Source organism: Phyllobates terribilis, unplaced genomic scaffold (assembly GCF_046119375.1).
Source record: "Phyllobates terribilis strain yellow unplaced genomic scaffold, ASM4611937v1 Scaffold_11__3_contigs__length_659146591, whole genome shotgun sequence".
NCBI lineage: Eukaryota > Metazoa > Chordata > Amphibia > Anura > Dendrobatidae > Phyllobates > Phyllobates terribilis.
In genome coordinates, this window is record NW_027362771.1 from 622,034,459 (window position 1) to 622,048,466 (window position 14,008).

General features: G+C 41.7%; 1 protein-coding gene across 1 annotated transcript in view; it reads left to right on the forward strand.

Moving 5' to 3' along the window:
* The window catches only part of LOC141167411 (extracellular calcium-sensing receptor-like), an 82,662-nt gene that overhangs the window by 55,526 nt on the left and 13,128 nt on the right, over positions 1 to 14,008 (forward strand). Inside the window, exons 4-6 of the mRNA XM_073654817.1 lie at positions 4,631 to 5,458; positions 6,044 to 6,271; positions 9,130 to 9,253. Of these exons, the coding sequence (XP_073510918.1) occupies positions 4,631 to 5,458; positions 6,044 to 6,271; positions 9,130 to 9,253 (1,180 nt within the window). The remainder of the gene's footprint in view (positions 1 to 4,630; positions 5,459 to 6,043; positions 6,272 to 9,129; positions 9,254 to 14,008) is intronic.

Genomic DNA, 14,008 nt, shown 5'->3' on the forward strand with positions numbered 1-14,008 from the left:
CATATGGATGTGGAACCTTGACGATAAAGATAAAAGACAGTGGGAGAATCTACACCTTTGAAATGTGGAGCTGGAGATGAATGTTATCAATTCCATGAATGACAAGAAGAACTAACAAAATAATTTTGGAACAAATCAAGCCAGACATGTCACTTGAAGCAAGGATTACTAAGCTATGGCTTGCCTACTTTGGACACATCGTATGAGGAGAACAATCTCTTGAGAAGGACATCATGGTCGGAAGATTAGAAGGAATAAGATGTAGAGGAAGACCAGCAATCCGATGGCTTGATAGAATCAAAATAACATCAGAAAAGAACCTGGTGGACCTATTGTCATGCAAGGTGTGGGAAAGACTTAGTGCAACACAAAGGGAAGAGGGAAAGGAAGCCCAGACTCTAGGGAAAGGGGGGAGTGGAGACCTCCTTGCTCATAGATTATCACCTTGTCTTCCCTAACATCACATATATTGGCTTTTCACCAATCGCCCAAGCGTTCCTCACCCTGTCTTTCCAGGGCATTTGGCTAAGGCTAGCGAAGGGAGGATATGAGCACTCGTCGATCCCCACTGACACTAAAGACCACAAGGGGGGACAAACAAAGGGGAATTGCTTCTCTTTAGTTGACTCCAGACAACTGTGCACACGTCCTCAATACCAGAGAGGAAGAAGTACTGCTCTTGCTCAAGCTTTCACAAGGAGTAATAAATATCACCGACTCCTCCCTCTGGAACACAGCAGGTATTCATACTCCCAGGCCAAAGTGCTAATTATCCAAAGGAAGGTAGCCACTGGGTCCTAGAGACAGCCTCTAAGAAGGTGTCTGTAATACCAAACATAGAGATCTCCTGCAACCAACTGCAGGGAGACTGTCTGTCACTACTTACACACCCATGACACCTATCTAGGCTTGCACAAGAGCGATCTTCCTACAGATCATCCAACCATCAAGTCGCCATGGACCCTTGGGCAATACAATTCTAACAGACAACTTATTGCTACAATTTCTTTCATCCATCGTAAATTCTTTATAGTAATTCTTGTCATGGTTTTTGTTTTTATTTGCATGCATGTTTTTTAAGTTGACCTACTTATATTTTCCTTTATTGCCTTTAAAAAATGTACAAAAATTACACGTGAAATTTGGGTGAAATATTTATAAATCTAATAAAACTATTTATTCTTTTTAACTGCTTCCCACTTTCAGAGCTACAACAGTCAAATATTTTATTATTATTATTTTTACATAGCTGAATGATGTCTTTATTAAAGACAAACTATATTTTTTTCTACGTAATTTTACCACACTTCTGTACTATAAGTGTGGTAAGGTTTTATAGATTTTGTCAAATTGTTTTTTTTTTTAAAGGAAGGGGATATTATAAGAACAAATGTTTTATATATTAAACATGAGGGGGTGGGGGCAAGGTAAAGGGTAGGTAAGGAAGAAAAAGATAAACTTTATTAGGGTGAGAAAGGGGATCGCAGATAGGGAAAGACACACATCCAGACAGGTAGCGGGAAGAGAAGCATACAATTATAATACCAGCAATTGAGTAACAGTTGAACAATACTATGGTAGCTAAAATGAAATAATCTATATTAGGGAAAAGAAAAACATGTTAATAAAATATAGCATACATCATACTGAAGAAGAGTTCACTTGACTTGTAACCATCTGTACCTTTGCCAGGGTCACGACGGACAATACGACCCAGGAGGGGGAAAGAGTTTAGCTTTGAGGGTCCATGCAGAATAACTTGAAGTGGATCTTGGCAGTGATCAAAGGTTATATTTATAATCCAGTAATGTTTCCATTCTAAGAATGAATGGGAACCATATAAATTGGTCTGTTGAGGAGATTGTAATTCTGTATTTGTAATTCAAATGAGTAGAGAAAATAGTTAATCTTTTGAATAAGAGTAAATGTTGAGACATTGTAGTAGTAGGTGTCCTTCATCCGGGAAGGATGCTGAAAGAATTTTGTAATCGTGAAATATCTGTAGGGTTGCTGAATGGGACCATTGGTATTTGATTCCTTCTTAGATAAGTTCCTTGGTAGTGTTTCTGAAGGTTTTCCTAGCTAGACTTTTGAAGAGGCAAATGGAATTATATGGAGTAAGGAGATTTTTTTGAGTTCCGTGTTAAGTGCCAGTCGTTTATTCCTTAAAATAAAAGATTGGAAAATTACTATTGTATCTCTTGGAATTTCTCTAGGAATAAAATTCGTCTTTGGAATTCTGTAAGCGACTAACACTATTTTATCCATTGGTAGATCCGGAAGAAGATGTGAGTGATCATGTTTATGATATAGCGATTTACATCTGAAGATGCCACTGATTCTGGTATTCCTCTAATTTTCAGATTATTCTTTCGAGTTAGCCAGTTGTAATTTAAAAGAGGAGAGCTCCTTACTGAATTGGTTAATCGAGGTTGACAGGTTGTCATTGTTATGTTGTAAATCCAATATGATCTTTTCGAGGACTTGTCAATCCAATTGTTAAGGAGTGGTTAGGTTTTCTAATTTTACATTATAATTTGGAGTAAAAAAGGAAATATTCTAAAATTCTTTACATCCTTTCATTTACCAGTCAATATTACAATGGGCTGCCTGAATGGTTCAGACCAGTAGATGCGTATACACCTGAAATAGTTGTCGTTTACTCGCTTCCAGTGAGTTCCCATGTTGCCAATATGATTTTTAATAGACATTAGGTAATTGAATTTGTCCTCTGTAATGTCCCATGCATCCTGTAATAATGTCCTCTGTACTGGCCTTTATCTTCTAATGTTGTACTCTGTCCTGGTCACTATCCTGTTGTGTCTTCCATCTTGATCAGATCCTTTTTTCGATCCTGTAATAATGCCCCTCCCCCCTCCTAGTGCTCTTCACAAACAGAATTTTTTAAAAAATGTTCTTTTTCTTGTCTCCACTCCCATGATGAGCAGCATCTTCTTCCATGGCTGTAAAAGACTGGCGGGGTATTGTATTGCAGTGACATCATGCACCAACCACAACGGGCAGATTAAAGTCATCTTCTAGCTTCAGGCTGGTGGCTTGTATAGATTTTTTGGTGCACAGACCCGTTGCTCTCTGCTCCACTATATATTTAAACTCAATGTGAGTCCGATGATGCATATCCAACTAAAAAAGACACTGGTGTTGGTGGATCCCATTCCTTTACATGGCCAGTCACCACAATTTTTAGACACTTGCTGGAATATACAGTGTTGATATATACTATATCTCAATATGCCTATTCCTTATAGGTTAATAAGGAACTGCAAATAAAACGTTTTCATAAAAATAAAAAAAAAGTTATGGCTGTTAAGGCGATAACTGTGAGAAGGTAAAAAACTTTCTTCTGGCCATCTGAACAAGTTAATCAACAAGTTTTCCGATCCCTCTTAGGCCATGGCCCCACTATCAGTGTTCGGTCAGTATTTTTTCTCAGGAGTGGGAGACAAAACCAGGAGAGGGTGATAAATGCAGAATTGGTGACTTGTTCCTATTATACCTTGTCTCTGATTGTTCCTCATCTGGTTTTGGCTTCCACTCCTGAGAAAAAATACTGACCAAACATTGATCATGGGGCCATGGCTTTAGAGTATGTTTATGCATATTTTTTAGAAGAGTAATTTTTGTTGTTAGAAAACATATTCATGTAATTTTTTGACAAATGTGTAATGTATGTTAAAATGTATATATGCATATTTAATATGCAAATGTTCAGGAAAGAAATGGCAGGAGAGGCACACAAGTTCTTCCGCACACTGCTTCTAGATGGTATATGTAAGTTGATAGACAACTATGAATCACAATATGAACATTTGTTGACATTTTTTGTCTCGTTGGTGTTTTTCAATTACAGTATGATCTTTAAAAAAAGAGTGAATAAATCACTCACCGTGCAGTGACTGACCAAATTTTTCCTTTCGTATGCAATGGGTGCCATTTCAATACTGCTGGCCTTCAGGATATTAGTTAAAAAAAAAGGAAAGTTGATGGGCACATCCAAAAAAAATAGACAAAAATGTTCACATTTTATTCCATAAGTATCAAACAATTAAAATCCATATGGAGAATGACTAAGGGCTCAAAAAAAGCGCCAGAAACACGTCAGAGTTATTTTAATATCACCACAATGTAGTTTTTAATAGTTTGATGCTTATGGATTAAAGTTTGAAGACTTTGTCTATTTTTTGGATGTGCTGATCAACTTTACTTTTCTTGTGGTGTGCTCTTGGTGTGTCTTTTTATAAATTCTTTTTCTATATAGGGAAAAAAACACTTAAAAAGTGTGATTTAACTAGATAGTTTCAATTACAATGTCTACAAAATAAATGCTGCAAAGTGGAATGGTAAAGCAGGATAATTAAATGATTAATCGAGGTTTGGGGTTGGTCTTTCTATTACAGCATCTTCACGAGTTTCATGGACAGATTCTATGGAAACTTTGTGATAGTTTTTTTTTCTGCATTGCTGCAAATAAATTTAATTATTGCACATTAGCACCGTCAAAAAAAACATCTCAATAGAACACTCTGTGATCAATTTAGAATTTGGTGACATATTTAAAAAAAAAAAAATCTCACTCAATATATTATATATTGCTTTTTCTAATTTCCAGATCAGTCCATTTTCCAGTGTTTCGCTCTTAAGTAACAGAAAAATGTTTCCATCCTTCATCAGGACCATCTCGAGTGACATTGTCCAGTCTAAAGGCATGGCTCAGCTTATTCTTAGATTTAGTTGGACTTGGATTGGTCTTCTGGCTCTTGATAATGATTATGGCCTACAAGGAATTCAGCCAATAAAAGCAGAAATAATCAAGGCTGGAGCATGTGTGGCCTTTATGGAATATATTAAAATTGGCCAACCTGATCGCAATGCTCCACATATAGCGAAGGTCATAAAAGAATCCACCGCTACGGTTGTAGTTGTTTTTGCTAATGAAGTTGAATTTATTCCGATTTTGAATGAGATGTTGGAGCAAAATGTCAAAGGGAAGATTTTTATTGGAAACATCGGTTGGGCCAGGTCGCTGTTATTGTCCATAAGTAAATATTTCCAATTGTTATGTGGTAGTCTTAGTTTAGCCAACTTTGATTACACTGTCCCAGGTTTAAGCCAATTCCTGGACAAGATCCATCCATCTACGTCTCCAACATCAAAGTGGACCAAGATGATGTGGGAGATGGTGTTTAACTGCCAATTTCTTCCTGAGAACCAAACTGTTTATTTAGGGAACCTGGTGAAGGTTTGTACTGGATCAGAACGGATAGAAGATATAAAGAACAATACCATCTATATCTCAAGCCTTCAATCAAGTTATAGTATGTTGTTTACTGTCCATGTCTTATTCAAAGCTTTATATGATCTGAAAGCCTGCAAAACAGGTCAGGGGCCATTTTCTCAAAGCACTTGTGCGAACATTTGGAACTTCAAACCATGGCAGGTAAATATACATATATGCTGGGTTCAAAAAAGTTACTGTGCCTATAGATATAGGTAGAATTTTAATAATATGCAGTGTATCATTGTTAAGGCTATAAAAGTTGTGGTTGTTGCAGCAGCTGAAGCATTTCTATTGCAAAGCTGAGATGTAAATGCATCACATGAGTCAAACTTGCCATAAAATGGATTATAAAAGATTTTGATTTATTTGTTCTTTTTTGTTACTTCCATCTTTGACATTTACAGAGCTGCTTGAAAGCTCTAAAAATTCTAAAAGTAGATAAAGGGAACCAAAATCAAACAGAGAATCAAAAAAGTTTAGACTCGTACATTTTTTTATGGAGGTAATGTCACATGTATGTGAGTAGCAAGCACATGTGTATCTTGGCATTCAGTATCTCGTGTGACCCCTTTCTGCATCAATAACTACATCTAAAAAGTTCCAATAATTGCTAATTAGTCCTTCACATAGGCTTGGAATAATTTTAGACCATTACTCCTTACAAAATTGCTTTAATGGTGACTTCTTATTTTAGAATGACTTTATTGAAACTTTATTTTAATCAAATTATCTTTCCCAATCTAGCTCATGTACTATTTACGGAGGGTTAAGGTTAACATTAATGTGGAGAATGAAAAATATTTTGATGAGAATGGGGATCCTCCTGGACTTTACTCCATTGCTAACTGGCAGCTGAAGGTAGATGGGACCCTGACACAAGTGAAGATTGGCACCTATAATAATAAAGCCCCACCTCCTCAGGATCTGACCCTGAACTCAAATCTGATTGCGTGGAATCTGGGGAGTAAAAATGTGAGTTGAAATACAAATAATGATAATTAAAAGATCTGAATGATTGTATGGATGTCAAAGGTGATTCACATTTATGCTATGTTGACATTGAGTTCTTTGTCATGTTTGTGACAAAGAACTCAATGTCAACATTAGGAGTAGGTGTCTTTTAGCTGAAGCCAAGTGAAGAATGGGCATGTCACTTCTTTTAACCACATCATGGATTTCGAATCCTGAAGTAGTTAAAAGAAGAGACCTAAGACGGAGCATGTGGTCATCAATGTCGTTTGACATGGCTGTTCAATATGTTCATTTTATGGTGTACTTTTGTGGTCTTCTGAGAGGAATCTGCCTGAAAAATACAACATGTGCACATACCTACTGAGCGGAAACTCAATGTTTTTGAGATCTGGAAGAGGATTTGAAGAGTTTCTACTCAGTCTCCAGAAAGTGGCTATGTGCACACAATGTCATATTCAGGTGGTTTCCACTGCGAAATAAGCCTTAAAACCTGTCAAAAAAGTTCAAAAGATTGAACATATGCATGTCTATGAAAATACGAGCTGCTGTGCATATGTTCAGTCTTTGTTACTTCTTGCGGCTTCTTCTACTTCAGCGTAGAGTAAAAGAATGACTGTAATTCCACTGTGGAAGCAGCTTCAGGAAAAAAACAGCTGAATTTAGTCTTAGGGTAATGTAGGAGTTTCAGCTCTCTGGTAGCCGCTTGGATATCCGCAGGCACAGGGCTTTTATATCAAAACAGAATAAAATGTATTGCTCTTAGAAAACTTTTCAGCTCCAAAATATGAAAACAGCCTTTTTCAGCACAAATAAATAAGAAAACGGTCCTTTCTCTGGATTAGGGAAATGTAAATCAAATGGTTTCAATAATTTGTTATTACAGACACTTCTCAGGCTCTAGCATAGAATTGTCAACCATAAGCAGTCTTTCTCCAGCTACAACACAATACACACTGCTGAGCTAACCCAGCTGCCTGTTATTAGGCCTGTAAGACCCGGACCGGAGTATGGGAGCGACCTTTCCCACCAGGCTCTTTTGGTCGCTCCTAAATCCCTGACCTAAAATCCAGTCAAAATAAAGACCATCTCAGCAGCACATACCTAATCTTACCAGACCTTACCTCCTGCTTTCTTACGGTATGTAAACAATGCATATTTTTTTCTGAATAAAAAGAAAGAATAAATACACATGTCTAAGATGATGGCAGAGCCGCTGAGGTTTTCTAGGCAAAGCTGCTTAAGGTTGAAAGCTGGCAGGCTTCTTTTTTGAAGCTGCTTCGCTGGTGATTTTGCCTTTATTTTTTCTGCGGCTCCTTTGCCAGCATCTTTTTTTTATGGTTAAAATTATAACTATTAGGTGGCGTCTGCTAGGAGAATGAACATGTTACTTATTTAAGCTGCATGACGGTGTTAGAACCATGAAGTGGTTAAAAGAAGTCTGTGCAAGTGCACTTTTTGTGATAGAAAAAGACGCTGTTTTCACCACTCTTTGGGGATGTGCACACAGCGCCTATTTCAGGTGCATTATGCATGGAATTCACTTGAAAAAGCAATGCAAAAGCACCCAAGGAAGTGAACATAATGCACAGCAATGTAAAAATTACATTTAAAATCCCTTGCTGGTGGAGTCACCCAAAAGAATGATGATAAACCTACAATCAAAGTCACTAAAAATGGCCACCAGTATTTTCCTGAAGTGGCTTCTCCTTGGGAAACTCGCTGGCTGCACTGTCATCTAAATTATACAATGTACTTATACCCTTAGGGTATAAGCCTTTTTGTTGAGTTCTTGGAGCAGAAACTTTCCAGAATCCTACTTAATAACTGAAAGCTCAAAAGTTTGGAGACTCCTCACGTAAAACTCAGCAAAAAGAATCATTGTTAACATACACTAAAGCTACATATACACGGAGTCTTCTTGCAGAGGAAACTGAGCAGAATTTCCAAGTTTTGTGAAGTTTTGCTATGTGCAAACAAAGTTTTTTTTCTGGCAGATTCCACTGTGGAACCAGCCTGAAAAACATATCAAAAGCCATTCAAAAGATTGAAAATTAGCAATTATTTGCAAAATGAGTTGATGTGCATATGTGCAGGCTTTGGGTCCCTTTATAAGCATTTTTGGTTTCTAAAAAAGGGTTTAAAAGAAGTAACATGTCCAGTCAATGAAAATGGACAAAAGATAGTAAAAAAGACTTCACAAACCCATGGGAAAACCTTCCAAAAAAACAATGGAAACTATCCTTAGCTCTGCTTTCCGTCACCTGTCTCATCTATTGCATTATTTCTGTATCCTATTGTGTATAAATATGTAGCTCTTCAGATTTTACGTTATACTATGCCTGATGAAGAGGCCTGAGTAGTCTCGAAAGCTTGCAACTTGTTATCTTTTCAGATAGCTATTAGAAGGTATCAACCACTGAGGACTCTCAAATTTAAATATTTCGGAAACTATCTAAAATCATAGCAATAAAAGATCTTGAAATGACGGGAAAAAAAAACATAATATGCTTTAGGAAATTTATATTTAATGTTTCCGTAATCGACTTCTGCTTGAAAAAGTCATCAGGGTTGTCTAATTTTAAAATAAGTCATGTGTACATAGCCAGTTTCTGCTCCAAAACGACCTAAAAAAACTCCTTAAGGGCGCAGTTAAAAGACCGCATAAATAGGACCAAGATTCGATCGCAATGCACAGGTTAATTTTACCTTCTCAACTTATCACCCCCCCCATCAATTCATTGCCTATTTAATTTCATATATTTTCTGGTGCAGTTTATGCACTGTATTGCATGTTATTTCTTTGATGTGTTAATTACTCAGCATCTTCAAATCATAACATGAAGCTTTATCTTTTACAGGTCCCACTCTCAAGATGTAGTACGAGTTGCACTATGGGATTCCGGAAGACCGCTGTTCAAGATAAACCACTATGTTGCTATTCCTGTGTTCCATGTTTACTTGGAGAAATAGCAAATCAAACAGGTGATATACCACCATAGAGAAACCGTATCTAAAATTCCAAAAAGAGAATTTGTCCCTGAACCCAGAACTGTTTTACTTTGTCTTAAAATGGAAAAAAAATAAAACCTCACAAAAAAAATATTCAAGAACTAAATTATCAGTCTTTCCCTTAGTATTAGCCATTAAAGTATCTTCTTTGGGCATGTAGGGAGTCATTTCTGCTCCATAGCTTGTTGAATCACTGCAACCTTCCCATAGTTTATGCAAACACCGAACCATATAAACTGTTTTGACTGTTTCTCATAGTGCAGATTGTGAAAGTGAACAGGGCTAAGAAGGGTTGAGTTTCAGCACCAGATTAGTCATTCCAGCATGAGATATACTGTATATTCCACTATAAGAATCACAGGGTTTCTAAAATAATAACATCATAATAATAATATTTTTTATTTCTATAGCGCCTACACATTTTACAGCACTTTAAAATTCAGAGGGTAATTGTACAAACAAGATAAGACATTGCAGAGTAACACATAGCTCAACACATACCCAGAGGAGTGAGGGTTCCGCTCGTAAGCTTACAATTAGTGTTGAGCCACCCCCGTAGTGTTCGAGTTCGGTTCGGTTCGTCGAACACCCGTGTGTTCGCCGAACTGTTCGTCGAACTGTTCGTCGAACACCTTCGAACACCGTTAAAACCAATGGCAGGCAAACAAAAACACATAGAAACACATAGAAAACACCTTCAAAGGTGTCCAAAAGCTGACAAACTGCTCAGAAGACATAACTAACACATGGAAAAGTGACAAGTACATATAGTCATGCGAAAATAAAAGAGGTGGAGGAGTAAAAGGAGGGGGAGACACAGATATAGGCATGTCATGCCCTTCTAAAATCCAAAAAGTGAGAAGCCGACACGGCCAGTCCGTTCCTGCCCGTGCCACCTCCGTGTCGCCGGGTTTGTGCCAGAGCCGCGGTGGACCCTGACGGCCAGCCCCCCTCTCCTAATACTGGTGCCTGTCCGCTGGTGTGTCGAGCCCCCCGCGGTGGGGGGGGAGTAACATCTGCAGAAGAAAGACCATCTTCCAGCCAAACTAACATGTCGACTTCTTTTTGTGGACAATGTGATACGATCCCTTTGTTACGGACACGCCCATCGCTACAAATTCCAGATGAGGCACAAAAACAGCAGGCGCTTCAGCGGATATCAAGTGCTCCTTCAAGTGGGCTCTCCTCCACCTCAACTTCAACATCACAAATACTCCAGTCCTCAGAGGTGTCACCCCAATCGCACTTGCTTCCTCACAGCTCCCAAGTCTCCAGCTGCCCGTCTGAGTATGGGGTAACACAGATGGTTGAGTCTGCACAGCTGTTTACTCATACTATAGTCTGGGAAACGGAGGTCTGCTCCAGAGCTTCTGTTAATCCAGACGAGGAAATGATCTGCACTGATGCCCAGAATCTTTATAAGTCGGATCCAGGACCAGATGAAGAAGGTTCTGAGCATAATGTAGACCCTCGTTCCCAAACTGTAACTCCTGTTGGTGGAGACAATGATGAAGACGATGATGAGACTCAAATACCTGATTGGAGCGACAACTTGACTTTTCGGTCAGGGCAGGAAGAGGTTGGCTTTGAGGACGACGGGTGTGATAACACACAGGGTGATGATGACAAGGTTGGAGATCCCACTTACTGTCAACCCACAGTCAGCCAGTCGATGAGGTCACCCGGGCCTTTGCCTGGCCTTTGGGATGTCGCGGTGGTCGGCTCCCTGGCCCGTACCCTGGGGTCACTCTTTAAAAGGGTGGATAATTGTTAATTTTATAAGAGTTTGTGACACCACCTGTGGTATCTGGTGAGAAGCACCAGCGCTGCAGCAGTCCACTGAGGCCCGTGATAAGGCAGCTCGATGGTATAGCTCCCCACAGGTGGAGCTAGGTCTCAGGGCAGCGTATGCAGGGGGAATGCAGGATAGGCGAGACCCAGCTGGGTCAGAGCAAGAACGGAAACGGACACGGTAGTCACTTCAGTACCTTTTACTGGAGGAAATTCAGGCACATCCTGGAGCACTGTAGGGTGAAGGGTGCATATCAGGATCCTCCCCAATGAGCGGGTGTAGGGCCTCCTGTTTCTTGCCTCTGCGCAGTAAGTTTCTGACCTGCCTGGAGCTAGGCCTAACTTTGTCTCTGTCCTGCGCTGGCTGACCTTGTGGTAGGGCCTTCTCTTGAAGTTCACGCTCCCAGTATGCGGGGCCTAAGCGTCTCCTGGCTCTGTTACGTATCAGCACCTTAGCGATCCTGGGACTTGTAGTTCTCCAGGGATTCCGGTTATGCCTTACTGGGTCATAGAGATCCCGGTAAGCTCGGATCCGGTGTCCGGTAAATGCTTCGGGGTGAGCTGGTTAAGCTCCTCTGCCCCTTTTGTACTAACTCGCCACTCGCCTTCGGCCTACTCGGGCCCTCAATAGGCTATACACACTAACGGCAGCTTGCCGCACTTCACCGATCTTATGACACTGGCACACCATAAGCTCTATCTGGGCTCCCTGAATCTAGCTAGCAGGAGCCTCGTGCTCCACTGCTGAACTATTAACTGAGTTCTCTAGACTAGACTGAGCTCCACTGCAGACTGACCTCTCTTAGGCTTCTCTACTGCAGGAACTCTTCAGAGGAACTGAACTGCCTAGCTCCACCTTCCCTATTTATATCCCTAACGGGCTCCCTCTGCTGGTCTGAGGTGGAAGGTGGAGATGTGTGAATGTTTATGGGGGCCTCTTGTGGAGGATTCCATCAATACACTCTTCTAGGATCTGTGATACCAAGCGCAGCGGGGCGTCACAGATGCTATTGACGACGAGGTTAGGTTGTGCCTTCCTGGACAAAGACGGAGTACTGGAAGCACGTCAAAAACTGCATCCTCAACCACAACTCCGCCTCTGACCACAAGTCGTAGTGGCTCTTCAGGTCGCATGGGCTCTAAGCCTTGCATAGCCTGGGCATTTAGTCAGATCGATAAGGATGACCCAACTCGTGTTATCTGTAATATTTGTCACCAAAAGCTAAGTAGAGGCCAAAAAATCTATAGTTTGAGTACTTCATGCATGTACCGTCACATGGATATGAAGCATAAGTTGCAGTGGGAAGCTCACTGTGCTACAATGCGGCCTAGCAGGCTGGGCCAACCACCGTCTGCCCCATCTTGTGCATCCGTGGCCTCTTCATCCTCTGTGACTGGGGGGACAGCAGTCACACATGTTTTTGGAAGAAGACCTGCCACCTCTTTACCTGCAACAGCCAGTGTGATTGGCAGGTCGTCAGTTCATTGGGAAGTGGAAACACCTGCTGGTGTTGAGAGCTCTCTGACATCGAGAGCACCACCTTTGGATCAAGGCAACCTAACATGTCCGCCTGCATCTTCCTCACAGACCGGCAGTTTGCCAGGGACACCCTACTCAACCCCGTCAAAGCACAACAGCCAGCCCTCGGTCCCTCAGATGTGGACAAGTAAAAGACCATTTCCTCCTAGCCATGAGAAAGCTAAGAGGTTGAATTTCACCATCTGCAAGCTGTTGGCTACAGAAATGCTGCCTTTCCGCCTGGAGGACACAGTGGATTTTTGAGACCTTATGTCCGTCGCAGTGCCCCAGTACCAGATGGCCAGTCGGCACTACTTCTCAAAGAAAGGTGTGCCTGCGCTCCACCAGCATGTCGCACACAACATCACCGCTTCTTTGAGAAACTCTGTGTGTGACAGGGTGCATTTCACCACAGACACTTGGACGAGTAGGCATGGACAGGGGCGTTACATGTCGCTAACAGGGCACTGGGTAACTATGGTGACAGCAGGACAAGGGGCTGCTGTCCAAGTCTTGCCGTCCCCACGAGTTGTACGTCAATCCTCTTTATCTAGAAGTTCCTCCACTGCTTCTGCCTCCTCAACCTCCTCTCGGTCCTCCACCTGCACCCAAAGCCTGTCTGGTAATGCCACCTGCTTTCTAACTGCGCACCACCTTACTATGCTGGCAGCAGGGCTCAACGGCATCAGTGTTTACTTTGAAATGTCTGGGAAATGTGAGTCACACAGCTGAGGACTTGTGGTCAGCTCTGGAGACCCAGTTTCATGAATGGTTGTCTCCACTGGACCTGCAACCAGGGAAGGCCATGTGCGACAATGCTGCAAACCTGGGTGCGGCCCTTCGCCGGGGCAATGTTACACACGTGCCTTGTATGGCTCACGTGTTGAACCTGGTTGTCCATAAATTTTTAGCCCACTATCCCGGACTAGATGGCCTTCTGCAGAGGGCACGGTCGCTGTGTGCTCACTTCCGCCGTTCGCATCCCGCAGCTCAAAGACTTACATCTCTACAGAAGTCGTTGGGCCTGCCAGTTCACCGGCTGAAATGCGATGTGCCGACACGGTGGAATTCAACTCTGCACATGTTGCAGCGACTGTGGCAGCACCGACAAGCCCTGGTGCAATAGTTTCTGACGTATAGCCTGGGCCAACGAGATCCAGAGGTGGGGCAAATCACACAGCAGGAGTGGTCTCAGATCAGGGACCTATGAAGTTGACGCGCCCCCTGGGCCGTGGGGTACCCGGAGCCGGGCCGGTAGACGCTGGGGGTTGTAGTCACTGTGGCGGTGACCCGGTCCGTGACCCAGGGCGGTCAATCTAACGGTAATTTGTATATATGGATTTTATAATGTCCGACTACGCCACCTGTGGAGTGCGGCCAAAGGGGCCGCCGCTGCGGAACAGTCCTCTGAAGCTGGT